Source organism: Drosophila innubila (genome assembly GCF_004354385.1).
Source record: "Drosophila innubila isolate TH190305 chromosome 3L unlocalized genomic scaffold, UK_Dinn_1.0 0_D_3L, whole genome shotgun sequence".
In the NCBI taxonomy this organism is placed as follows: domain Eukaryota; kingdom Metazoa; phylum Arthropoda; class Insecta; order Diptera; family Drosophilidae; genus Drosophila; species Drosophila innubila.
The window spans coordinates 1,290,410-1,317,735 of NW_022995376.1; the positions used below are offsets into that span (position 1 = coordinate 1,290,410).

Sequence of the window (27,326 nt, forward strand, 5' to 3'; positions counted from 1 at the left end):
CGACTGCAGATGCTTTTCAGTCCAAAGGCATGAAGCCAAAAAAGCCGCAGTTGCCACAGTTTCCACAATTTCCACAGTTGCCGTGGCGACTTTCATTGAGCGTTTATCGGCAAATATCAGTTTTCATGTAAACATGCAATACATTTCGCATCTTCCAGTCCACAATCTCCCAATCCTCCAATTCCACAATGAACTATGGAAAAAAATTCGATTTTTTTTGGCAATAACTCTAAAAGTTTCCCTGCAGATATGGTAAAATTTTAGAAATACTATTGGTGTATCCTGGAAGCAGGATAAATTATTATTTTAAATTTTTATTTAAAAATCATAGAATAACTGTTATTTTCAATTTTTATTACACTTAAGTAAATTGTTGGTTTGGGCGTGTGCAATGATCAGTCAGTGATCAGTGAGTGATTGAGTGAGTCAGGACAAAGAGTCTTAAACATTAAGGGTACTGCTAGAAAAATTAAAAAAAATTGTTTTTCTTTATTGAATACTTAGATGTAGAAAATCAAAAAATCAAAAATTTTCATCAACAGAAAAAATAGATTTTATGTCAAAATTTCGTAAACTTTGTCCCATAGTGCAGTGCTCCAATCTCCTGGGCAGAAACGTGCCCGCATCGCATTCATTGGTAATTACAGCAGCTGCTTTGCTTCTTGGCCAACAGATAACTGGGCTGGCAATGCACTTTCTGGCCAGTTCGGGCCAACTTCGGTCTTGGCCAGACTCTGACTCTGTCTCTGTCTCTGACTTTGACTCTGGCTAACTTCGATTATCAATCAGTGCGTGCCAAAACTGTTTTGTCAGCTAACGCTAAGTAGGAGCCGCATTAATGCCAGCCTGGAGCTGGCCAAGAGAGACAGTTGGCCAACAGCTGGACCGGCTTGTGAATGCGTAGAATAAATTATTTTTAAATGCCAGACATGTTGACAACATGCAGCGCCACCTTTTGGTGTGGATACAACATGTTAGGGTTGCAACAACTGAACATTAAATCTATGCTAATTCAACATGACAACTTCTTTACTCTTTTTCTATGATAAACTAAACAGAAGTGAAGTGAGCTTCCTTTAGCAATATAAGTTTTAATAAATGGAAATTGAGTTATAGATAATGGCAAAACAAAATAAAATTAAGATATGAAAAGAATAAGATATATAATGTATACTAAGATATTGTACTTCAATTTTTTTTTGTTTTCTTTGAAGAATATTTGAAGTTTTACATACATTTTAAAAAATAAAAAAAACATCTTAATTTTATAGTTTTAGTTTTGTAATTATCTTAAGCAATATTTAATTCAATTATTAATGTAAATTAAATTAAATTTCAGCATTTTAATTCAATTAAGTATATTAATATGTTTTTATTAATATGTTTTTATGTTTTTATTATTAAAATCAAATATAACAATTATTTAAAGATGAGAATCAACAAATAATTATTATTGTATTATTTGTAATACAAAATTTTATTACGTTCCCTGCATTTATTTATGTCAAATTCTCCGCAACATTATAATATTCATTAGTTGCTTATGAGTTATTCAAAAATTTATAAGAATTTCACTATTTTCGAAGTCAGTTAGTTTTTTTATTTGTAAATTTACTTAAATATTATTAAGACGTATTCGTATTTAACAATAAAGTTTGTTCAATATAAACATTTATGTCAAATTCTTTCCAACATTTAGACATTCCTATCCATGTCTCAATTGGACGTAACAAATCTATCTTCAATTTAAATGAAGCTCAGAATTGTGAATGGGTTTTTCGCTCTTCGCATTTACAGTTGGATAATTGAGCCGCAAATCACTTTGTGAAATCACTGTGCAATAAATCACAGTGACAACGAGGCATGCTGTGACTTTAGTTGTCGTCCATCCCTCGTCCAAGTGTTGGGACTGGGATTGGGATTGAGAGAGGAATGCGCAGCTTTTCATGCGTAAATTTATGTGCCTGCCAAGCGTCGTAAACATTTCTCTAACTTGGCACACGGCTTTCTTTTGACCAGTTCCCCTTTCCCCCCGCTTTTCATAGTGCCAACTCGAACATCAACTTGGCTTAGACTGCGACTTTGTGGCCATGTCTTTTGGCCAAGTCTTTTGGCTTTTGAGCAGCTGCAGCCGTTTCTTTCACCCACGCCAGCCCAAAGCGACGGCACATAACTAATGCCAAAGTACACTCGAAAAAAATTCACAAATCACAATACACTAAGGGCTAAATATGGAATTAAACAATCTTAATTATGTGCACTTTAAATATAAATTTAATATGACCATGATTTTTTATAATTTAATAAGATTTCATATTAAATGTAAATTTCCCACATACTTAAATTTAATAATGAAATTGTGCATTTTTAAAATATGTATGTCATAAATCTTATATTATCCTATGTTCAATACTTATAAAATATTTTCATATTAAATTTAAAGCCCTAAATAAAAATAGTTCAGCCTTATAATATATTTCAAATTTATTTATTCTAAATAGTAGATAAAAATTCTAAGCTAAATATTAAAAATAAGTGTTTGACTTAAATAATTTGACTGAATATTAAAAAAAAAATGATCAAAATCTTTAATTTTATTGAGAATTCTAAATTTAATTGAAAAAGTATTTGACCTAAATCTTTTCAGTGAATATTCATAAAAGTTCTCAAACTCATTGATTTGAAATTTTATTTAAATATAATAAAAATATATAATTAAATGTATTAATAAACTTAACATTGAATGAAATATGATATAATGAATTTAAGATGTATTTAAATATGGTTAATATTAACTAATTATTTTTTTTTAAAGATAGTGTATTATTTTTAATTTAAATACGCTTTTTATTTAATATAAAAATATAACTATGTATTTATTTTGACTATGCGTTTTTTTCTCTGAGTGTATTTATCTTTGTATCTATGTGCACAAATGTATCTGCAATTTATGAGTGAAAAGTCAAGAGTTTTACAAATGAAATTGCCTTAAATTCAATTAGTGCTGCCTGCGCTTCGATTGCAAATCAGAGCATATCATATATAGTAGAAGATCTGATCAAATCTTAGAGCTGAGAGCAGTTCAAGACACTCGGAAAATGGAGAAAGAAAATCAGGCCGACTTTCCGCACCAATTGCCTTGAACACACTTTATTATTTTGTTGTTTATTACTAAGACTAATGCCAAATTAATTTCGCGCATTAGTTTCAATTATGGAGCAACTGAAGGTGTCTGTCTGTTTGTCCGTCCGTCTGTCCGTTCGTCCGTCTGTCTGTCTGTTTGGTTGGCACGCTTCAGGAAATTCCGACTAAATTTATTTAGAGTATGCTGGATCTTTTGAAGTTTTCTTGGTCTGTTTGTTTTGGCCTTTTAATGGCATGTAGTTAAAAAAGATACAATGTCTGGCCTAAAAAGCAAAGAAATGGTAAAACTATTTATAGTTTATATTAAGCTAAATAATTGACTTGATTTTCCACAGACCTTCAATGAAATTGATGCGTTGCACAAGAGTTACATGTGTCTAGTAAATGCTTTTTTATTGGGCCACATTTTAGGCAATACGTTGAAAGCTTTTTCTTGCCGAATTGCCAAGGAATTTTCAGCTTGAACAACTTTTTTTCGATTCGAAAAAAGAGTTTACATTTTATCTGCAAGCGAATCTTTGAAATGTTGCAAACATACTTGAATACTTATTTTCTATTTGCATAGTTATACAATATGAAAACTTTAATCTTTTTTCAAACTATCGAGAACTTTTGTAAGTGCTTCCGTTTTCCCCTTCCTTTTTATTTTACCATAGCAATAACAACAATAACAATAATAGCATAACAATAACAGAACTGAGCTCATCGAAAAGAATATAAATATCTCTTTAAAAAATCAAGACACGCCCTTTGTTGTAAGCTCTCTTTGCTGTGAAGTAAAGTACTATATGCTTATATATACACATCTGTTTGTATTTCTTATAATTCTTTTTTTTTTCAATTCTCTTACTCCCCCAACAACGTTGACAGCTCCTCTAATTTGTTTACCTGTGTTTATTTTCAGCACTTTAGAGTGAGATAAAGTGAGAGAACTTCAACAGGTAAGTCCACAAACAAATCAATTAAATTGTTGCCAACTGTAAAATTTAAAAATTGCTTCAATTTCATGCTAAAATAAAATATTTGTATATATTTTCTAAAGGAAAAAAAACATTCAAACTTTTTTGACATGTTTTTTCTAAGTATTACAATTTTTTATGATTTTTACAAAAGTTTAAAACAATATATAAAAACTAAATCTTTTGTATTTAGCTAGTTTTATAAATTAAAATTGATTCTTACGGTTTCCATTTTTAATTTTCAAAAATCCAAAAAAAATGTGTGAATTCTTTTCTCAGTCAAAACAATTATATGACGTTCTGTAACTGTATATAGTTTTTATATATTCGCCGAAAAACGTGTTGAAAGCAGCTAAACAAAATGTATTCTCAACTGATTCATGCATTTTGCAGACACAAATTGTGAGGGAGAAAATCAAAAAGAAGAGAAAAATCTGAAAAAAGACTGCGTGTAAATCAAATCGAATGCTAAACACATGTGAAGTGTTCAAAATGTGGCACAAAGTGGTCAAAAATTTCAATGAGTTTTGGCAAAGCGACTTGAATGAACAAAATACAGCAAAACAATAACAAAAAAAAAAGAATAAGAAAAAGAGAGGAAAAAATATAAAGTGTGTTGTGCCATAAACCTTCTTAGCCACGTCTATAATTATTGTAATTTATTGTTGTTGTTTTTGTCTGGGACATAAAACTTGTAGCGCTTCCATTTCTCAATCTTTTAAACTCAATCTCAAGTTCAGGGCAGAAATTGGCAGCCGCAAGTTTGGCCTAAAGTTTCTCATTGATTTAACATTCTTCTGTTTCTTTTTGCTACCAGTTTTCAGTTGTGGTTGTGTATTCTGTTTTTAAACAATTTTTTATATATTTTTTGTGGGGCCAGGTAGCAGCTGCGCCTAATTTGCCAAAAAGTATCTTGCAGATACATTTCTTTTGTCACGTTAGAACGCGCACGCTCGCTGTCTACGTTTCGGCTGATGTCAGACAACCTTGAACCTTTTGTTTTTGTTTCAAATACGTACACACACACACTTACACACACACACTAATTTAAAAAAATACTATCAACCACTTTTGCTTTCGTTGTTTGAGCTCTTAATGTGCTAATTGGCACGGAAATTATATTAAAGCCGGTTTAAACAGTCAAATATAACCAGTTTTTGTTTCTTAGTAAAAAAAAAACATATACAAAAAAATAAAAACATAAATCAAATGCTTGACTTTTATTTGTAATTTGGTTTTGAAGTAAAAGAATATCGATTTTTTTAAGTTAAAAATGCCAATGCCAAGTTCAAGCTACAGTTAGCTGTATTGCTTAAAGAAAATGTACATTTTAATTTACATTTTTCTTTAATTAAATTTTAGAAAATACCACCCGATGTTGAAATGTGTTTGGAACATTTTTGTTTTGTTTCTGTATCAAATATATATAAAAACATATGTTTCGTATATTTCTAAGAATTTAGGCATCTTTATGGAAGCGAAACTTTTAAAACTAGTTTGGTTGAAAGATTAATTTATGTTCGATTGGAATTCTCTTCAGAAAAAGTTAAACAATAGTTTTTAGAAAATACTGAAATAGGCTAATATTCAAAAATTAAAGACATGTTGATTTGTTTTAATACAATTCTTATTAACAATTGTGTGAACGTTTTCATAATCTAATTTTTTAGAAAGAGAATTCATATGCTTGCTGTCAGAAATTTTGTATTTCAATGAATTGAAGATTGAAGTAACTTGTATTAAAAAATTCAAAACTAAATCTTAAAAATTATAGAAATATTTTCTTGAAGTCGAAACAAATGCATGAACTGCACTCAGGAGTTATCTTTTGGTATCAGTAACTATGTGGCATGTTGTGCTCAATGCAACAACATGTAGAAAGAAGAAGAGGAGGAAGAACTCACTTGCAAAAGTGCTATCACCAGTTGTATGGGACCACAACGGACAACAACAGTGCCGATGGTTGTGGCACGGAGTGAGGATGAATTCAAGTTGGAATTGGAGTTGGAGTTAGTTGCCTGACTCGGAGTTGGTGATGATGATGACATTGTTGCTGAATAATTGAAGGCGTCTAGTTGTGACTGTGACTGCGACTGCGACGCCAAGTGCGACTGCGAAGCCGACTGAGGCAGAGGCTGTAGCTGATGTTGGCGATTCGAGGAGCTGGCCGAGTAAAGTGAAGACATCGATGAGTCTAACGTTTGGCGACGTTCCATGTTTGCCACAGCCAAGTGTCGTTGTTGTTGTTGTTGTTGTTGTTGTCAGTGGAGTGTAGTTGAGTGTTGTTGCTGTTGTTGCTGTTGCTGTTGTTGTGGTTGTTGTCGGCTTAGCGGCTACGTGTAGTTTTGTATGTTTTGTGTGGGCGTCGTTTAATCTTTTCCGTTTAGTTTTCTTTTGTTTTTTATTTTGTGTTTATTTAATTTTTTTTCGTTGTATTTCGCTTGTATTCTCTCTTCTCTCAGTCGTGGTGCATTTCTTTTATTTGTTGTTTATGGTTTTTAAGCTCTGCAACATAAATAATGCACAGCGCACTTTGTTTGTTAGTCGTTGGTTAGTTAAACTTTTGTATTTGCATTTGTTTTGTTTTGATTTGATTGCGCTGCTTTGCTTTGCTTTTTATATTTATTTTCATTTGTTTTATGTTTATTTGAATTTTTTATGATTGTTTCTATATTTTGTTTTATTAGATTTATATTTATTTTTTTAAATTTATTTCAATTTGTTTTATATTTATATTTATTTCATACATATATTTTTATTTTCTTTAAATTTATTTATATTTATTTCAATTTTATTAAATTTGTTTCTTGTGAATTTTCTCGTATTTCTCGTTGGCTAAACTTTTGTATTTGTTTTGTTTTGATTTGATTTGATTTCGTTGTTCGTTTGTTTTATTTATATTTATTTTTTTTTGTTTTATATTTATTTGAATTTTTTATATTTATTTCTAGTTTTTCTATATTTTTTATATTTATTAGTTTTATATTTATTTCTTTTAATTTATTTTAGATTGTTTTATATTTCTTTATTTATTTCATACATTTATTTTTATTTTCTTTAAATTATTAATATGTATTTCAGTTATGTTGTATATATATTTTTTGTGAATTTTCTCGTATTTCTCGTTAGTCGCACTCGCTATCAATGCTGGCGATCGTCTGACAAACACAAATCGCATAGCATACATAGAAGATTCTCAAATCTCAGAGAGGATCTCAGAGAAGAAGAAGAACTATGGCAAATAAATCGTCTATGACTTCATGCTTGTTTATTATTGTACACTAAAAGCACAACAATGTCTATATGTATATATAGATTTCAACTATACCTCAACAAATCTATCTGTGTATCTGTGTGTCTGTGTGTTTTGCATATTGGCTTGAGATACTTTTTCCCCAGTTGTTTTCTTTTTCCTTTGATGCGTGCGATGCGCCAATGCGATTTTCGCGTGTGTTTTCTACACTCAGGAAAATATACGAGTATGACACATGTTTTTATTAAAAATTCGCTTATCATATATTAATTTTTATTTATTTCCAAATAAATTAACGTGTTTAATTAATTTTTAGAAATTCTTTTCTGACATACACAAAGAGATTTCTTTTCTTAAAAATAAAAAAATGTTGCGTTGCAGTCATTTTTTAATTTTATGATGAAATTAACACTTCTAAGTTGGAACTTTTATTGAAAAATAAAAATGTTAAGAAATTATGCTAGTTAAAAATTGTATGAATATTAAAAATATTTTTTTAAATTTGCAAGTTAAATTCGAAATACTTTATTATTGAAATATGAAAAATGTATTAATTTTTTAGATATTTTTCATGCTGAAATAAATTATCGCATGTTGTTTTAAATTAGCAAAATAGCTCTTAAAAATATAAATTATTTTGAAGACTATTGTACTGAAAGTTTAGAAATTTTAGAAATATTTAGGAAAAAAAGCTCTGGTTATAAAACATAGCAAGTGTCGTATTTTATAAAAAAAATGCACGTTGCAAATAATTATCTAATAAAATTAAAATAATGTATGATTTTCAGAAAAATACTTTACGTTTATAAAAAAAACTGTCATATTGCTAAGAAATTTATTTCAATAATTAAATAAATAAATATATAATAGGAAATATATTTTATGAAAAAAATGCAATTAATGCCTGATTGTCAGGTGTAATTTGTTGTTTAAATTTTCGAGTAGAGTGTATTTGAATAGCCCACATTTTGGCGGATGTGCGTCAGGCTAATCATTGTGTGTTTGAATCTTTGAGATACTCGCGGCAGACAGATACAGATACAGATACAGATGTGCCAATTGTTGCATGTGTAACCTTTTGGTCATGTTCTGGCGCTGTCTCTCATCCGCTCAAAAATCAATTGCAACTGTTATGGCAGCATAGCATTTATTTTTGAAATATTACGCATACGCAATGTTAGCACAGTTCAAGTGTATGTGTGTGTGTGTGTGTGTGTGTGTGTGTGTGTGTGTGTGTGTGGCATTAGGTAATTTCTTTCTATTTTCCATTCTTTTTTTTTTCAATTGAAATTTTGACTTTAATAGCGTTGCTCGTTTTGGGGTAATGTAAACTATTTGAATTGTACTTTTCTGGCCCGTTTCTAAATATAGGCGGGCACTATAAAAATTTCTACACTCGGCACATGCCTGGAAACGGGACGTGGCTGCTTCGAAATTTGGCTGACTGCCTGTCGTCAAATTTTTTCCTTTGCCTTTTAGCCTAGACAATTATGCCCAGAAATTTGTATTATCTCGAGTATTTTTTACAAATATGCTTTTTATTTTATTTCTCAAGCAACAAAACAAAACAAAACATTAGCCAAACTAGCGCACAATATTTTCTCATAATATTATTATTCATATATAATATTCATATAGTATTTGTATATATATTTTTGTCATAATTTATGTTGCATTCAATGTCGTTAGCTGCTAATTTATTGTGCCGTCACAAAACAAATTCATTTACATTTCTATGCCAAAATTTACATTATTCGCACATATTTATTTGATTTGCTGTATATTTTTATTTTGAATAAAAACGTGTGTGAGACAGAGAGAGAGAGAGAAAAAATAACGCGCACACGCCGCGTTGCCAACAACCGAACGACGCGAACTTCGAACAAGACTGAAAACAATTTGAAGAACTGAAACGGAATTAACCCGAAGACACGAAGATTGGCAGATCACTCGTGTGATCGCTCGATCGCTCAATCGGATCGTGTGCGAAGAGCAACCGAGCAGCGACTAACGGGTCAACCCGGCACTTAACCGTTTCGCTCAGCTTTCGACTTGAGCTCTTTGAGCTTAGTTTGAAGAGCGGAGATTAATTCATTTATAAGGTGACATATTTCGCAAAGCTGTGCTCTTTATTAGATGAATTTAATGTTGTGGAAATAGTTTTCTTTTTAGTTCGAGAACTGACTATAAATCTAGACAGTTAACCTATTCAAACATTACAATTCAAAGATTTTTTTTTACTTCTCTGTTTATTGACACCAAAAATTTAAACAAGAAAAAATAGCCTGTTTTAATAACCCCAACAAATGCTGAAATATTTGTGAAATATAATATTATTTTTGTATAATATAAAAAAAAAATAGACATTCTCTAGTTACAATTTAAAAAACATTCCCAGGCTTTTCACATATTTGAATTTTTGTTATTATCTTTGTGAAATTGTGTGAAATTACACTTTTTATTTTATATTACTTACATTTTTTTTATAAGCTTTTTAAGTTTAAATCAAATTAAAAGATTTGAATACATGTGAAATATTTTTTATTTATATTAAATTATTTTTGTTGACTCTTTATTAACACTTGTTTAATTCTTGCAGAGTTCTAACATAACATATTCCTCCAATTCATACAAAACGTAAGATATTTAAGAGAGTAGGCTGTAGTTTTTTAAGTATCTTGAGACATTGAAGAAGGTCACCTTATAAATATTTCCCATTTGAATTTAAATGCTTCAAGCCGGCAATAAACCGCTCTCTTGGCTCTTGACTCTCTTTGAGCTCAGTTTGCAAAGCCGGCAGAGATCAGTTCTCTTGATGATTTTGTTGATGTTGTTGTGGTTGCTATAAGTATGCGAGAGCGAGAGAGAGAGAGCGAGAGAGAGGGGCGAGAGGTGTTCGGGTGACGACATAAATAAACAAGTGCTCTTGGCATTCGTTGCGTCGTTAATTCATGATTTCAATTTTTAATGCCCTGCGCCGGCAACAACAACAACAACAACAGCAAGAACAACAACTCAAGTATAGCTTGTACTTTAATAACAGACACAGCGAAGAGGCAGCAACAACAACTATAACAACAACAACAACAACTGCAATAACCTGACTGGCATCGTGTTTTAATAGAATGCAACAGGCTGCCGCCCGCATTCAAAACTCAGCCCACTTCTCCCCCTCTTTTCAAACCAATAATACTCACCCTCTTTACACTTAGAAAAAAAAAAGTACAAGTCTCCTTATTTAAACAGGCGATTTTTAAGTACAAACGATCTTAAAAGCTGTCCGAGTTCGAATTTCCATAACTGAGTACAAAAAATGTTAGAAAAAAATTTTTGGCATTTCGAAAATCAAACTTTACATAAGTTTTTAGCTTTTTGAAATCTTTAATATTTGTGGGTATATTATAGAATTATTTCAAGTCTATACAAAATAAAAACGTTCTACTTTAAGTACACAAATATTTGGAACTTATTCCAAAATTAATTGTTTCTAGTACAAAACAGTCTTTTTTTTTAGTTCATTTCAATCTTGTTAAATTACTATAACTATATAATACAGAAAAACTATAAATAACTCTGTTGTTTCTAGAGATAACATATCTCAATCAAACTCACAAATTTCATATTAGCCATGGTTTTTTTTATATCCTAACAAAATTTGGTTATAATTGAACCATTTTATTATACAGCCGTCATAGTTAGAATTTTAGATTTAAAATCGATTAATACTTAACTTTTTATTAATAATTTTCTTTTGTCATATTTTTGTGATGTCATATTTTTGTAAGTGTATTCTGTTTGATTCCACTCCTCCCCTTTCTATCTCTACCTCGCCCTTTGTTTTCTATCAAAGTTTTCCGCCACTTGAGCGCTTCAAAATGCGTGTGGCAGGCAACGGTCGACTGCTGATCGCAAGCTGCAACATGTGGCAGGCGAGTATTCAGGGAGTAGGGAGTAGGGAGTAGGGAGTGGGGAGTGGGGGGTATTCAGTTCGAGCTGTTCGTGTTGCCGCCTTTGCGTCCAATCAACGTTTTCTGTTATTATTTTGCAGCCTATCAACGAACACAAAATTTATTGAATTATATTTTCAGCGCCGCTTTTGTTGCCAATGTTGTTAGCCCAGTAAACATAGGAAATAAAGGCTTATCAATTTGTGAAAATCTCTGTCTGTCTATAAGAAAACAAAGATCTTTGAGAGTTACTCCTTTTTTGTTTACGCCACTAAAATTTATTTTTGAAAATTTTCGAAAAATAATCAAATATAAATGTAAATTTTGAAGCTTTTGTTTTAAGATTTGGCACAAGAAATCTTGACTATTTTGCTGAACTTTGAAGCTGTCTTCAGATTTGACTCAAGGAATTTTACTAGTTTGCGCAATTTTTCTAAAAATTTCACATTGATCAGTTAAATAGTTTTATTATCTATTAAATATTTATTTTTTAATGTTTGCTTTAAGCCTGCAAATATTAAAAAAAAATGGTCAAAAAATAATGTAGAATTATTAAAATACCTTAGTTTATTTTTTTTGATAAATATTTCATTTTAATATTTTTTGTACTTAATTTCATTTCTTTATTTAATTTTATTTTTTATTTATGGTAGTTTTAGATACGGTTCATAGGCATCAAACCGTCGAGCACCCTGCTTGATCTTATTGGTTATTGTTTTTTTGTTGCTCTTTTCTTGGTCAGTCACGAAATGCCAGCAAAACTGGCGGCAATTTGATTTGATTGCTACACTGGCGCTTAAATCTAAGAGCAGGTTTATACGTGGATTTTTATAAGGAATACACACACACACACACATACATATGTACAAAGAGACACGCATACACATATGTCACACATACCCATATATATTTAATTTATAACATTTTTATTGAGATTAATGTGACATTTTGAGTGGCTTGTTAATAAAGTGAGAGAGCGTGAGAGAGACAGAGAGAGAACTCCCTTTTCACCTAATTGACATCAATTAACACCCACAGACAAATACACATACACAGACAATCACAATTACAATCACAACACAACACAAACAATTTCTAATCAAACAGCTGTTTGTGTCCAAAATAAACCCCCAAACTGCACAAGGGTTAAGCGCGCTCATTAAAAACTTCAGCCTAAAGTTATGCACCACTTTTTGGTCTGAAGAAAAATTCCAAAACTTTTTTTAATCAAAATCAAAAATAGTATTAAAATTAAATTATTATTCTTACTCAATTAAAGACTTATTTTATCATTTTATTTATTTAAAATTAATTGAGCTACTTTGTGACTCATAAATGTAAAATATTTCAACCTTTTTTTGATAAATAAAAAAAAAACTAAATAATTATGTTGGGCAGGGTGATAAATAATTAATTCATTTTGTTGTAATTCTTTAATTGTTGCGCACGATTCATAAAATGTATTCAACTAAACTATATAAATAATTAAAAATAAATACAATTAGAGCATTGTACATTAAAAAGAAATAGGGAAGAAAATTGTTGCTAAATAATACAGATATTTTATAAACAATGCTGAAAAAACTGAAGAAAAAAATTAATATACAAATAAATTTGATGTGGAGAGTAATAAATAATAATTCAATTATTTTGTTATACTCTCACTGTTGGACATAAAAATGATTTAATTTATTTAACTAAACTATAAATAATTATTTATAAATAAATGCAACTAAAAATGCGCTTAATTAAATACAGAAGGGAAATTGGGATAAGCGGAAGAAAAAAACTGTTGATAAATAAAAACAAATGATAAATTATTATTATTTTGGGATTCGCTAATTGCTCTGCTCAATTTATAAAAATTATTAAACATATAATTTTCAATTTATTAAAAATGGAAAAAACTGTGAATAAATAAAAATAATTAATGCACAGTGATAAATATTAAAATAATAATGTTGGAATTCTCTAATTGTTGGGCATAATTTATAAAAGTTATTAAATGCATTTGGGTAGATTATATTCATTATTAATAAATTAATACAACTAAAACATGCGGGGAAAACTAAAGAAAATTGTTTAGCTCATTTGCTAAAATAGCCAAAATAGAAACGAAACTTAAATAAATTAGAGAAAAATTAGCTGCCAGCAATTTTTGAATTTTTTGGCAAGAAAACAACAAAATAAACTTAAAAAAATAACAAAATAGTAAAACGGCAAAGCAAATGGCGCGGGTTAATTAGGCGGGTTACGTCTTGGTCGTGGTCTGTCCTCTCTTCTCCTCTTTTCTCATCTCAATTTATCTCATATTAGCTCATTTAATTGCTCAGAGGAATCCCTTGATCGTTTGTTTCGTAATATTCTCGTAGTATTTGCTGCGACGCCAATTCGTCTTCTGTTCGTTGTTGTTGTTGTTGTTAGTCGAGGCAGAGGCAGCGCAGTCAGCAGCGGCAGCGCAGTCGGCAGAACTCACCTCCGGCGTAACAGCCGTAGAAACACTGGGCATAAATTCCGTGCTAATGACATTAGAGTCCAATCCGTAAGCTTCTATTTCGCTATCCGATTCGATGGGATGTTGCACCTCCAATTCCAATTCCATTTCCGGCGTGGGCGTAACACTTTGACTATGCAGCTCGGCCACGCCCACAACGCTATCCTGATCATCATCCGCCTCGCAGGGATGCAGCGGGGGCTGTTGAGCCGAGAAATAACTCAGCTCGGAGCTGTCAAAAGACATGTTGACGGGCGATTGAGGCAGCTCGGGAATCTCAAAGTTGCTCAACGTCGAATCGTCCGCCTCATCGAAGGAATTCTTCGCAGATCCAATATACGAAGCCGTCTGGAAGGACGAAGAGTGCGAATTGGGCGTGAAATTGCCCTCGGAGGCGGTGGCAAAGGATTCATCCTCCGTGGAGCGCGATTGCCAGTCCTGCAAAAAAAAAGTAGAAAAAGTTAGACGAAATCAAGACAAATCAGTAAAAAACTGATACTCTGTACATTTTTAGAAGCGTGTTATTGAAAAGTATTTATATATGATCAAAACAGGAAATTGAATTGATCCCAGCACTGTCCAGTTCTTTCTTTCCTACTTCCTGAACAACTTCAAACTGCCATAACTTTGTCAAATCTTATCCGATTTCCTTGCGGATTATCAATTTTTTCATTATTTGGCCTCTATTTAGATTCTGCATCAAAATTGGAAAAATGAATTTTTTGTCAATCACTGTCCATTTTTTCAAACCTTGACCCTTGACCCTTCACCCATTACACATTATCTAAAACTTCAAACTGTCATAACTTCGTCAAATCTTATCCAATTTCCTTGCGGATTGTCAATTTTTTCATTATTTGGTCTCTATTTTGATTCTGCATCAAAATTGGAAAAATGAATTTTTTGTCAATCACTGTCCATTTTTTCATACCTTGACCCTTGACCCTTCACCCATTACACATTATGTAAAACTTCAAACTGTCATAACTTCGTCAAATCTTATCCGATTTCATTGCGGATTGTCAATTTTTTCATTATTTGGCCTCTATTTTGATTCTGCATCAAAATTGGAAAAATGAATTTTTGTCAATCACTGTCCATTTTTATCATACCTTGATCCTTGACCCTTCACCCATTACACATTATCTAAAACTTCAAACTGTCATAACTTCGTCAAATGTCATCCGATTTCATTGCGGATTGTCAATTTTTTCATCATTTGGTCTCTATTCTGATTCTGCATATAAATTGAAAAAGCGAATTTTTTGTCAATCACTGTCAATTTTTTCATACCTTGACCCTTCACCCATTATACATTCTCTAAAACTTCTAACTGCCATAACTTCGTCAAATCTTATCCGATTTCCTTGCGGATTGTCAATTTTTTCATTATTTGGTCTCTATTTTGATTCTGCATCAAAATTGGAAAAATGAATTTTTTGTCAATCACTGTCCATTTTTTTCATACCTTGACCCTTGACACTTGACCCTTCACCCATTACACATTATCTAAAACTTCAAACTGTCATAACTTCGTCAAATCTTATCCGATTTCCTTGCGGATTGTCAATTTTTTCATTATTTGGTCTCTTTTTTGATTCTGCATCAAAATTGGAAAAATGAATTTTTGTCAATCACTGTCCATTTTTTCCGTACCTTGACCCTTGACCCTCACCCATTTCACATTATCTAAAACTTCAAACTGTCATAACCTCGTCAAATCTCAAACGATTTCCTTGCGAAACGTCAAAATTTTCATGATTTGAATTCTATTTTGATTCTGCATCAAAATTGGAAAAATAAATTTTTTGTCAATCACTGTCCTTTTTTTCATACCTTGACCCTTGACCCTTCACCCATTACACATTGTCTAAAACTTCAAACTGTCATAACTTTGTCAAATCTTAACCGATTTCCTTGCGGAATATCAAATTTTTCATGATTTGAATTCTATTTTGATTCTGCATCAACATTGGAAAAATGAATTTTTTGCCATCACTGTCCATTTTTTCCGTACCTTGACCCTTGACCCATTTTACGTTGTCTAAAACTTCAAACTGCCATAACTTCGTCAAATCTTATCCGATTTCCTTGCGGATTGTCAATTTTTTCATTATTTGGTCTCTATTTTGATTCTGCATAAAAATTGGAAAAATTAATTTTTTGTCAATCACTGTCCATTTTTTTCATACCTTGACCCTTGACCCTTCACCCATTACACATTATCTAAAACTTCAAACTGTCATAGCTTCGTCAAATCTCAACCGATTTCCTTGCGAAATGTCGATTTTTTCATTATTTGGCCTCTATTTTTATTCTGCAACAAAATTCGATTTTTCGGCCTACACTGTCAATTTTTTATCAACTCTCTCGAACTCACCTCGCTGCCAACTGCATGGGATCCGAGCTTCTTGGACAGGTCGACGTCGATGGCGCCACTGCAATCCCTGATCACCGCATCCAGGGACTCGGCCACCTCGGCAATTGCACTCAGCTTGTGGGAGATGGCGGCACAGGCTAATTCATTGCTTCCGGTTGGTGTCACTGTCACTGTGCTGGGCGACAGTTGCACAGTGGGGCAAGTTTCGCTGTCGGCGCTGCTGTTGCGTCCACTGTCGTGTAGGGGACTCGGATGAACGGGACTGTCGAAGGGCAGTTCCTCGGGGATAATGCTGTAATCACAGGGAAGTAAGGTCAGTTTATCGGCTGTTGAATCCTGGGAGGCGGTGCGTGAGTGCGAGGGCGTGGCATTATCCTCAGTATCGGTGTAATCACTCTGCGGATAGGTTTCACTGTCGTTGCGTATTAAAGCCTTGATCTTGTCCAGACTGTGCTGCTCTATAGCTTCCTCTTCCTCTTCTTCTATATCCGTGGGTATATCACGCTCTATGGAAGCTTTGGCTATTTTAGTTTTCACACTGGAAGTGCTGGCTGTATCATCATTATCGTCATCATCATCGTCATCATCATCTTCATTACTTTCATCATTGTCTGGCAATTTGCTGCTCAAATTAATTGCATCCAGCAGCTGAGAGAGTTCTTGACTAGACTTGCTCAGTGTTTCATTGAGACTTTCCGACTCCTCCTCCTCGCTGGCCAAAGGAGCTTTAATCTCAGTCTGATTCTCAGTTTGAATATCTTCGGAATTTTCCGCCTCTTCCATTGGTTCATTCACCACAATAATGGGCACCTCATCCGTTTTTGATTTTGCAAAAATATTGCGAAATCGGGCAAACATTTTTTCACTTTTTTCTCAAGCCTCAGTTGGTTTAAGGTTTTAAGATTTACAAAAACTAAGAAAATAACTAATAATAAAAGTTGAAGAAACCAAAATTGGATTAAGAAAAAATAGGAAGCATATAATAGGAATTTTAATAAAGAAAAAACATACAAAGTATAATAATTACAAAATTAAAATATAGAAAAATAATTTAGGGTAAAAAAAAAAACTAGACCAAGAATATTTCATTATAATTCGGAAATGAACTTAAATAAAAAAAGCATTTAGAGTTAACAATAAATAATTACATTAATGACATTAGGAAAACAGAAATCTGATTTTGTTTGAATTTTCTTTAGGATATAAGTATATATTTTAATTTATTTATACTTATATTTAAGTAAATTAAAAATGGAGGGATTGAATAATAACTTTTAATATTTCCAAATTAAATGCTTCCTAGTTCTTCTTCCCAGCTTTTTTTTTCTTTTAAATTTGAACATTTTTATTATTATTTCTCGAACTATGGGGAATTTTTGAGGTTTTCTAAATCTCTTCCCGCCTATTTCCCGCAATTTGTTTGACGCAAAACTTAAAACACGCTTTTGGCAGGCGGCCAGTCAAAAAATTATTACTTGATGAATTACTTGAAGTACACTTGAATATTCACTTGGAAGATAACCACAAGTGGATAATAAATTATATTAAGTGAGAGCGGAAAGTTGTTTCTATAATTATAGCAGAGTTTTCCCACTTTGACCCACTTGTTGACACCACACAACACGTTTTTCCAGTAGGAATACACAAGATCTCTATCTCTCTATATATATATATATATTACGAAGATTGCCGGCTGCCTTTATTTACTTGACAACTTGACAGTTGCCACACTATATATTTGTTCTTTCAATATATATTTTTGTATATATATATGTTTATGTATTTTCCCGAAACGACAGCGATGATTTTCCGACGCAACGCGCTGGATCACGCACCGAAATAGACTGATGGACCCAAAAATCACAATAGTTGGCGGCACTTTTCCGTGAGTGCTGCTCGACATTTATACCCTGTAGCCATGACAAAAAGGGGCTGTATAACTTTCAGCTAGTGTATGTGACAAGCTCAAACAGTCGCAAAAATATAATTATTGAATGACAAGACTATAATTACTCAAAATCTATTAATAGTCTTCTTCTTCTCTCCCCCATATCGGAAGATATGTTCATGAAATTTGTTGCAAGGATATATTAGCAAACTATTAAAATATCCTAAAATTTGTATGATGATTGAATTATAAACTCAAAAGTTATTTAAGAAACTGTTTTTCCATATTAAAATAATTTAAAGTTCAAGCATATAAACTTTACATAACAATATCACATACATTATCATACGCTCAAAATTTCATTGCGATGACAGAGCAAAAATAAAAGTTATTTAAAAATGTTTTATACGTAAAGGAAAGCTAAAGAAACACTGGCGCCATCTAGCGTGCTTAGCCTGCAAACATTATTATTTTTTTAGAGTCTTTAAATAAGTGTGAATTTGAGATCGATTTTAGTCATGCATACACACTAAACTATTATTTTCTACAGGGTATCTGTCAGTCAAGCAACGATTGCATTCGCCTTAGTTTTGTCAGATTTTATTTTGGTTTTATCTGATGTGATGTGTTTATTAGTGAAACTTTTGAGTGTTTTTTTGATTTTTTTCTCTTATACAAATTCAAATACCGGGTATCTCTTCGTCGTTCAGCTTTTTCATTTTGTGAGAATTTTATAATTAGTTTTATCTGATGCTTTTATAAGTGAAATAATTAAGTGTTTCTCTTGCCTTGTCGCTGAGAAGAATTCTCCCTTGCAATTAGAGTTGATTGCAGGGTATCTGCTAGTCGAGCAATGTTCTCATTTGTTTTCTCTGATATAATTTTACTTTTATCTGACGATATTTGAGTGGTTTTTTCCTCCTCCGCTCCGAATTTAACCTTCCCCTCGCTCTCTCGCCGTCGCCAACCGTTTTCGCTAGTGAAATCGTTAGTGAAAACTACTCACCTTTTGCCCGTGAGTGCGTCGAGCAGAAATGGTTCCTTCAGACGCTTCTTTAACAGCCGACCCAGTCGGACCATGCGACCCACTTCCACCAAAAGTTGCTCCCTCGCCAATAGATGGCGCTGCAGTCGCGCTCCAAGGCCGCCAGCAGGAAAGAGCTCTGTAGAGGCATCAACGTCGCCGTCGGCGTCAACGTCGGCGTCGGCGTCAACGTCGGCGTCGGCGTCGCTGCTGATGCCGCTGCTGCTGCGATTGTGTTGCTGTCGCTGCTGCTGCAGCTGTGTGGCAAGTTCATGAGTGAGCAGAGGTCGCAGATCGCGCAGTTGTCGATAATATGCCTCCACACTGCGATGAAAGACGGCGGAGACACGCAGACGCGTCATCTGCTCCTGGGAAATCGACTGTAGACTGTGCCAGGTGCGTTGCAGCTGCAGCAGAAACTGCTCCGGCTCCGACCGCTCCAACTTGCAACAGAGACGCAGTGTCTGCGATGCCTCCAGCAGCTGACAGCCATAATTGTAGATGCTCTGAGTGGGAAAATAGAAAAGGAGACAGAAATTTACATAGATGATTGTTTGTAAAATAAACACACAATATTTGTAAATTTAAATATATATTTTTCACGGACAGTAAATAATGATTAAGTTGTTTTTTTTTTTAATGAAAAAATCATTCCCTTCTAAAAAAAAATTCTAAAATTTGTTTCTTAAAGGGCAATCTGCAATTTCCCCATGATTTTAAGATTTATGATTTTTTATTAATAAACTCATTAAATAATCATTATATTTTAGCAAAAAAAATAAAACTCAAGAAAAAATAATTATATTTGAGCAAAAAAGAAATAAAATTCATGGCATAAAAATTATTTCTTGGGTATTATTATTTTTTGAATCAAAAATAAAACTCAAGTTTGTAGCTCAAAATAACAACTTTAGTTTTATTTTTGATTCAAAAAAAAAAAAACAAACTCAAGAAAAACCAATATTCTGAGTTTTATTTTTTTGCCCAAAATAATGATTATTCCTGAGTTTTATTTTTTGCTCAAAAGAAATCATAAGTAAAATACAAAAGCTCATAGAATAATGATTATTTCGTGAGTTTTATAACAAAAGTTATAAATACTTCAATCCCTGGAAAATATTTAAGTTGTATGATTTGCTCCCTTGCTTAAAATATAAAAAAGAATTAGAAAAAGAAATTAAATAAATATTAAATTTAAATATATATTTTAAAGACTGCTAATAAACATAAATGTGCTTAAAATTAGAATCAAAAAATTATTTTTATATTTATTATTTTAACTTAGACTTAATACATTTTATTCTGTCTTAGTAATTTTATAAATGTTATCTAACCAGAGCGCCACCAGTCCACCAATTGTTTTAAATAAAATAGTACATTTATATGCTTTTCTAACAATTTGAAATATTTTTTTCTGTGTTAAAAACTTTGATTTTTTGATTAATGTTTTTAGTATTAGTAATTTGGTGTTAAAATGTTCTTATTTTAAGAACAAAATATTTAAGATGAATGTTCTTGACTTTAGAAGTTGTTCTTTTTTTTTTTGTCAGTGTAAAGTCAAACTGTCTGACCAAAAATTGTATAGATATCTAATGCTCTCACTCTCTTTGGTTACATTTCTCTTTCTCTCTCTGTCACTCCGTCACTCTTTCACTGTCTTAAACTCACCCGTCCGGTTTCCTCGAACCCCTGCAGCTCGTCCTTCTGCAGCTGAATCTCGTGGATGTTGCAGCCGACATGGGAATGACAGCGCAACAACACCGCATACAGCTCGTTCATCCAGTTGAGAGCACAGTGCACCTCCTGCTCATAGCCATGAATGTGGGTCACCTGCTCCAAGGTGAGCCGCTGCAGCGCCACCCGCTCCCCGCACCGCTGCCTCCGAGCTCTGCTCGCGTCGAGGCGACGTCGCAGCTGGGCAATGTCGTTGCTGTAGTCCAACTGGAGGTCACGGCCCAAAGCGTCTTTCACCGGCATCGACAACATGTCGCTCAGCTTTTCGCCCTCGCGCACAAGTTCGCGTTCGATGTTGACTGTGAAAAAATGCCGAAAAACAACAACAACAAATCAGTTGCAACGCTCGAATCAGTTGCAACACAAGCAACAACAACAACAGCCACCATCAAAATTGATAGTGTTATCAATTGCTGTCTGATAAACTCAAAAAATTTATTTTAAATTTGGGTCTCAGAATAAAGAACTTTGATCGAAAACTTAGACACTTGTTTTTCTGGCTTAGTATATTTTTATAATTATTAAACAATTTAAGATTTTTATTCATATATTATGAACTGCTATTTTGAGATTATGATTATTAGTTATTTGGTCTTATAATGGTCTTATTTTAAGAACACAATACATAAGATAACATAAATGTTCTTGATTTTAGAAGTTGCTTTTTTTTTTCAGTGTATAGAATTGATTTGATTTGAATTTCGATTACTCTGTAGACCTTACTCCCAGAATTTTGGCCTAAAGCTGCACGAGTTGTATTTGAAATTATTTATTACCAAATGTTTCCTATTAGACGCATTTTTAAATATCCCTAAAAATATAAGAAAAACCTTAAATAAGATGATACGATCGAGCTCAAACGTATTTTCGAATATTTTATAAAAAAATCCTCCTCATCCTCTTTAGTTAATTAATGAATAGAAGCTTGATCTACACTTGGTCAGCTACAACAATAGATTAAGAAGACATTAAAACTTATATTTTTTTTGATGAAGCTTATCCAGTTATTCTTAAATTTTAATTTTTACCTTTATTAATTTTATTCAAAATTCTGTAGTATTTTTAGTTGACTGCAATGTTACGTTATTGAATCTTGAAATTTTGTTTTGTAAGAATCTAAATTTCATTTTTATTTTGAAATACTGATAAACATTTAAAGAGCTGTTATCGAGTCTCTTATCAATAGGTACGACCTAAACTCTTATCTATAAAAGTGGTTGCTGTGAATGAATATGAAATGTGTAATAAAATTCTAATGAAGTCAAAGTATGTCAAGAGTCTAATCAAATAAAAACTTGATTGATGTCATACAGTAAATGTTTTTATTGCTAAGATTGAAATGGTGATTTTACTGATGAAATTGGTTGAATTGCAATTTCAAATTTTATTTGAAGACTAATAAAAAGTGCATAAAGTGGTAGACTGTCAACTGTCTGCGAGATTAAAACACTCTCAATTGAAAGCAAGTTTGCATATATACTTAAACTGACAACTAAAATATCAGTTAAAATACAACAAAAGGCATTTGAGAAGATCGTTTACATCATCCTAAACTCGATGCAGCGACTTTCACTTGATAACTTGCCCCATTAAATAGTTACGACTGCAGTTGGTAGCATTTGAAGTTGCTTAACTGACATGGGAAGATCCCAAAGTTGCCATCGATCTCAACGATCTTTCTTCTTTCACTTACCCAACAACTTTTGACTTGTCTTCAGTTGCATTAGCAACTCTTTGGCCTGTTGGGAGTTTAATTCACTGGGTTCCGCATCCGCTGCCTGATTGGCGATCAAAAGTTCCGCCTCAAATTGATCGTATAAACGATGAAAACGCAACGAAGTCATTAGAACTTTTCGTCTTTTTTCGAGGCGTTCGGCAAAGGAGCGACAAACGAATTGCATAAAGTCGCGCTGGGAGAGAAGATCCTGGCACTTAAGCTGTGATCTCTCGCTGGAGAATTGCTCGATCTTGTAGAGCAGCTCGGCATAACAACCATATGTTTCTCGACACTCCAGTTCCAATTGATCGTGTGCCGATCGCAATGTTTCCGCGCCACGAACATCGCCTCCAATGCTGCGCTGTCGGCTCAGCAGTTGCTCGGCCTGGTTGAGAATCCAGTTGGTGACAAAGGCCACGCCCTCTTCCAAGGTACAAAGCTCACGTGCCTCACGCAGCGATCGCAGCAACTCCAACCACGCGGTTCGTATTGCCGTCTGCTTCTTCTCGATCTCATTGAGACGCAACTCGATGCGGGCCCTCTCACAACCCAGATCAGGGGGGAGAAGGGGTCTTGAAAGACCCATTGTTGTAGCTGCCGAGGTTGTTGTGGCAGTTGTTGTTGTGGCAGCAGGTGTGGCATGTGTCGCTGCCTGTGTCGGCGTCTCGTAAACCTCGTTGAAGCGAGCCAAGATCGCGTTACCTGAGGAAAAGGTTTAACCGCATTAGTTTCAATGAAAATATCTTTATTATACGCTCTTTTCACTACAAACTTTTTGTAAAAAATTATGCACATTTTCCTTTGACTTTACACATGGTTTTCTTAGCAACAAAAATTTTTTTTTTCAAAAAGTCAAAGGGGGGAGTACATGGTTTTGACAAAAAGTATCGAAAATAAAAATTTTTTAAAATGAATAAATTTTATATGCAGAACCAATTTAGAGGCAAAATTATGATCAAAATGACATTCCCCATGAATATGGGTTAATTTTTGACGAAGTTATACAAATTTTTTGTTAATATTGACATGATTTTTTACAGAAAAATTAAACATCTCAGAATCAAATTTAAAGTGTCGTTTTATACTAATTTGGGCACCAGTAGTCGACTAAAAGTAAAAACTCGAGTTTTAAAATTTTTAAAAAAATATTTTTTTCAAAAAGTCAAAGGGGGGAGTACATGATATTTTCGGGGAAAAAACCGAAAATTAAAAATTTTTTAAAGTTATTATTTTTTAGATGCAGAAACAAATAAGAGACCAAAAAATAAATAAAACGACATTCCGCATCAAAATCGAATGAGTTTTGACAAAGTAATGCAAGTTTGAAGTCTGATAAAACATTGAACTGACAACTTCACAAGTGCAATTTTTGTTGTCAGCCTTGGGAAGAATTTCCTTAAAAAAAATAAATTCTTTCGATCTATTTCTACCTTTTTTTTAAACCTTAAAATTCTGGTTACACCTTTCCCGTTTCCATTTTGAGAAATATGTTTAACCGTATTAGTTTCACTGAAAATCTCTTATAAAAAGTGTGTGTTTTGCTTGCTTAACACATTTACCACAATTTCCAGCGTTTCTATTTGCCTATTAACCCTACATAAAAGTGAAAATCACAGCTCATCTCGACTCGTCTTCATTTTTAATGTCAGTTTCGTTGCACGTCACAAAGGTGGCTCACAAATATGGAAACTAGCTTAGTGAAGGGTCACGATGTAAACAATGCCACCTACACGTGCCACAGACAAAAAGAAGAAGAAGAAGAAGAAACACCACAACACGAGCTTCAAGTGTGCGGTTTTTGTGGTATTCTCTAGAGAATCTAAACACTCTTATAAGCATGAAACACAGCATAACAAAGCTGACTGTGGGTCGTTTTTATATTTTAGATTATTAAAAACAATCTGATTTTGTGTTGTAAAAATTGTAAATCAAACAGACTAAAAAAGATGAAGCAAAAATAAGTTGCTTAATTATACAATCGTACTTATTGCAAATAAATTCTTTAATAATTTAATATATTTTTATTTGATTTAAGAATAGATCTTTATTGACTTTTACTCTTATAGCTTATACAATTTGTATGAAGAGTTCTTGATGATAAATTCTTTTGAAGTTTCATTTATTTAAAAAGAAAAGAGTTCCCAATTGGAGGGTTATTTTGATATTCAACTGAAGAATGTAAACGTATGATCTCTATTTAAGATTTTATCGTTTGAAATTACATAAAATATTTAATCTGTCAAAATTCTCTTACATTTAAAACTGAGTATTATTTATTTTAAAAAATCATAGCATTCAATAAGGTTGCGATAGAATTTATCCCTGACTCCCACAGTTTTCAAGTTCATTTTACCCATGAATATAATTCAATGTTATGCAGTGTAATAAAAGTCAACCCACAACTCAAAATGAGACACACGCAAAACAAGTTTGGCAAACATTTTCATTTCTAATTGAAACACGCACACGACTTGTTTTTGTTGTCTCAGTTGTTGATGTTGTCATTGTCTCAGTTGTTGTTGTTGTACAATAATAAATTACTTGTCACATTTCGCTTCGTAGACATTGAGAATATGTTAATTTTGTTTGGCGAACGCACGCAAAACGAAAGACTTAGGCAACGAACTTGCCGCTTACCCATCTCAATAGCTGCCTCAATGCTGCGTTGCACATGCGTGTGCAACTGGGCGCACTTCTTCAGCTCGACATCCGCTTCCGCCGGACGCAGCGACCTGTGGCCAGCGAGCAAAGTCAACAGCTGTTCCATGGTGCCCAAAGTTAGAGCATGCGTCCTGCTGAATTCGTCTATGGCCTGTAAAAGATAGAGTATCAGTTGTATATCAAAAATCTCTAGAGTTGACAGTCTTCAAATTAATTTAAATTGAATTTAACCACTTTACTAATTATTAAATTCTTAAGTCTTTCAACAAATATTTTGTGAAATAAATAAACAAATTTCAAATATATTATACACTTATTATTATAATTTTTATTTAATTTAAAAATGAATTTAATTTAATGGAAAAACATATTTTTATTAAATTAATACATATATTTTATATATACTTTGGTATATTCAATGTAATCAAAAATTAATTTAAAAAATAAATATTTATATTTAATCTTATATAAAAATTAATACAAATTAATTCCATCAAAGTTGTCAAATCTTTTTATAAATACTTTGGCATATTGTATACAAAAAAAAAAATAAACAAATTAAAAATCTGCTTATGTTAATTGATTTAATTTAAATACAAATCATTCAAATCTCCCACTGCTCTTTAAGTTTCGAAACAATTACTAGAAATTGATTTTGACTTCTTTTGAGTTGCTTAAAATATGTAGAAATGACTGCTTATATAAATTATATTTTTTAATTTTTTTGTGGCACTTACCTTGCGCTGTTGCAGCCACAGATCATAATTGAATTGCAGAGTGCCGCCCAATTCTTCGGGCAGATTCTGTGGCTCGATAAATTTGGCTAGACGTGTCTTCGAGAGCACCAAGGGCTGTAGAGTAGAGAGTTGGAATTTCAAAGCTGTTTCATTTGCAAGTGGCATGCGGCATGCGGCATGTTGCATGTCTTACCTCGCCTTTGATCTGCGACTTGGCGCATGGCTCCACGTGCTTCTCCCAGAAACCCTCCGCTCTGACTAGATACAAATCGACGCTAATGTCGCCACCAAAGAGCGCATAGATCTGACGCACGTGCTGTCTGGAGATGCGAGAGCTGCTCTCCTGAGCATTGACAATGACACTGACGCCATTTTGCAATATGGCAGCACTGAGTGCGAAAGAGAGAAAGGAGTCAAAATTAACAATAAATTTAAGGACAATAATTAAATGACTTTACAAATAATTATTTGGCTACAAAAATGAGAGTTTAATTATTATTTAAAAATATTAAAAATATAAATTTATTCTCTCCAATATAATCAATTTAAAATAAGTGTATCTGCGATTTTCATTCTAATTTATTAGGGTTTATTTTCTTAAACTCATCACACTTAATTGCGGTGCCTGTTTTGAAGCTTGTTAAGCATTTTGATTGTCGTTTGTAACTAAAATTTGTTCGCTTGATTGATTACATACATGTATTCAGCCATAATTTATTTCGTTGTTTGTTTTATTGCTTTTTGGTTAACAAATTCGCTTGTAAGAAAGTTTTGCTGTATTATAAAATTCAGCTGAAGTCTAGCAAGCAGGTTGATCCATGTTTCGGCTTTTTTTTTAACTTTTATCACAAAAAAAAGAACAGAACGTAAGAAGATCATAAAGTAGAATTCATATGCAAATAACAGAGAGTGATATTAACTTATCTTTAGACTATAGAACACGGCCCGAAACTAATGAAAAGACTTAAATTTTAAAAGCCTAAATTATCATTTGCATAAGAGACTTTGTCGTCTTATGTTAATTAATTTGTTTTCAACTTTTTAGTTTTTTAGAGTCTTCGCTCTCTGCTTGGACTCACCTGAGTGAACGCTTTAGATAGTCGAGTGTCAGTTGAAGACAGCGACGATTCCACAATTGTTGATCGTTGAATGCATTCACAATGAATATTATACGTTTCTCCCGATCGTAGCCACCCGAAAGATACGCACAGCGCATTTGCAGCGCATTCAACACATCTTCCTCCATGAATTCAGCGGATTCTTTTTTCTTTTTTTTTTTAATTATCAAAGGGCCTCAAAGTTTTGAAACGCGTCATTTCTATAAACGTGGCAGAGTAAGAATGTTAACTTCAAAAAAAAAAGACTAAAGACTTCTGACTATTTGTTTT

At 32.7% G+C, this 27,326-nt stretch overlaps 2 protein-coding genes across 3 annotated transcripts in view; both read right to left on the reverse strand.

The window, feature by feature from the left end:
* Nucleotides 1–9,271, reverse strand: part of LOC117786691 — a 46,454-nt gene extending 37,183 nt beyond the window's left edge. The window contains exons 1-2 of the mRNA XM_034625039.1: nt 9,086–9,271; nt 6,008–6,608 (exon numbers count right to left, since the gene is read on the reverse strand). Of these exons, the coding sequence (XP_034480930.1) occupies nt 6,008–6,319 (312 nt within the window). The 5' untranslated portion in view covers nt 6,320–6,608; nt 9,086–9,271. The remainder of the gene's footprint in view (nt 1–6,007; nt 6,609–9,085) is intronic.
* Nucleotides 9,272–13,587: 4,316 nt separating this feature from the next.
* Nucleotides 13,588–27,236, reverse strand: LOC117788691 (SEC14 domain and spectrin repeat-containing protein 1-B). Of its 2 annotated transcripts, none has more exons than XM_034627524.1 (10): nt 27,018–27,236; nt 26,132–26,327; nt 25,939–26,052; nt 25,178–25,352; nt 22,517–23,242; nt 20,758–21,122; nt 19,269–19,595; nt 19,072–19,226; nt 16,178–16,469; nt 13,588–14,235 (listed from the first exon to the last, which is right to left on the reverse strand). In XM_034627524.1, exons 1-10 carry the CDS (start codon nt 27,182–27,184, stop codon nt 13,633–13,635), a joined length of 3,120 nt encoding a protein of 1,039 aa, XP_034483415.1. In that variant the 5' UTR covers nt 27,185–27,236; the 3' UTR covers nt 13,588–13,632. The 2 variants fall into 2 exon arrangements, with proteins under 2 accessions (XP_034483415.1, XP_034483414.1); XM_034627523.1 differs by having other exon boundaries at nt 16,178–17,042.
* Between the last annotated feature and the right edge of the window lie 90 nt (nt 27,237–27,326).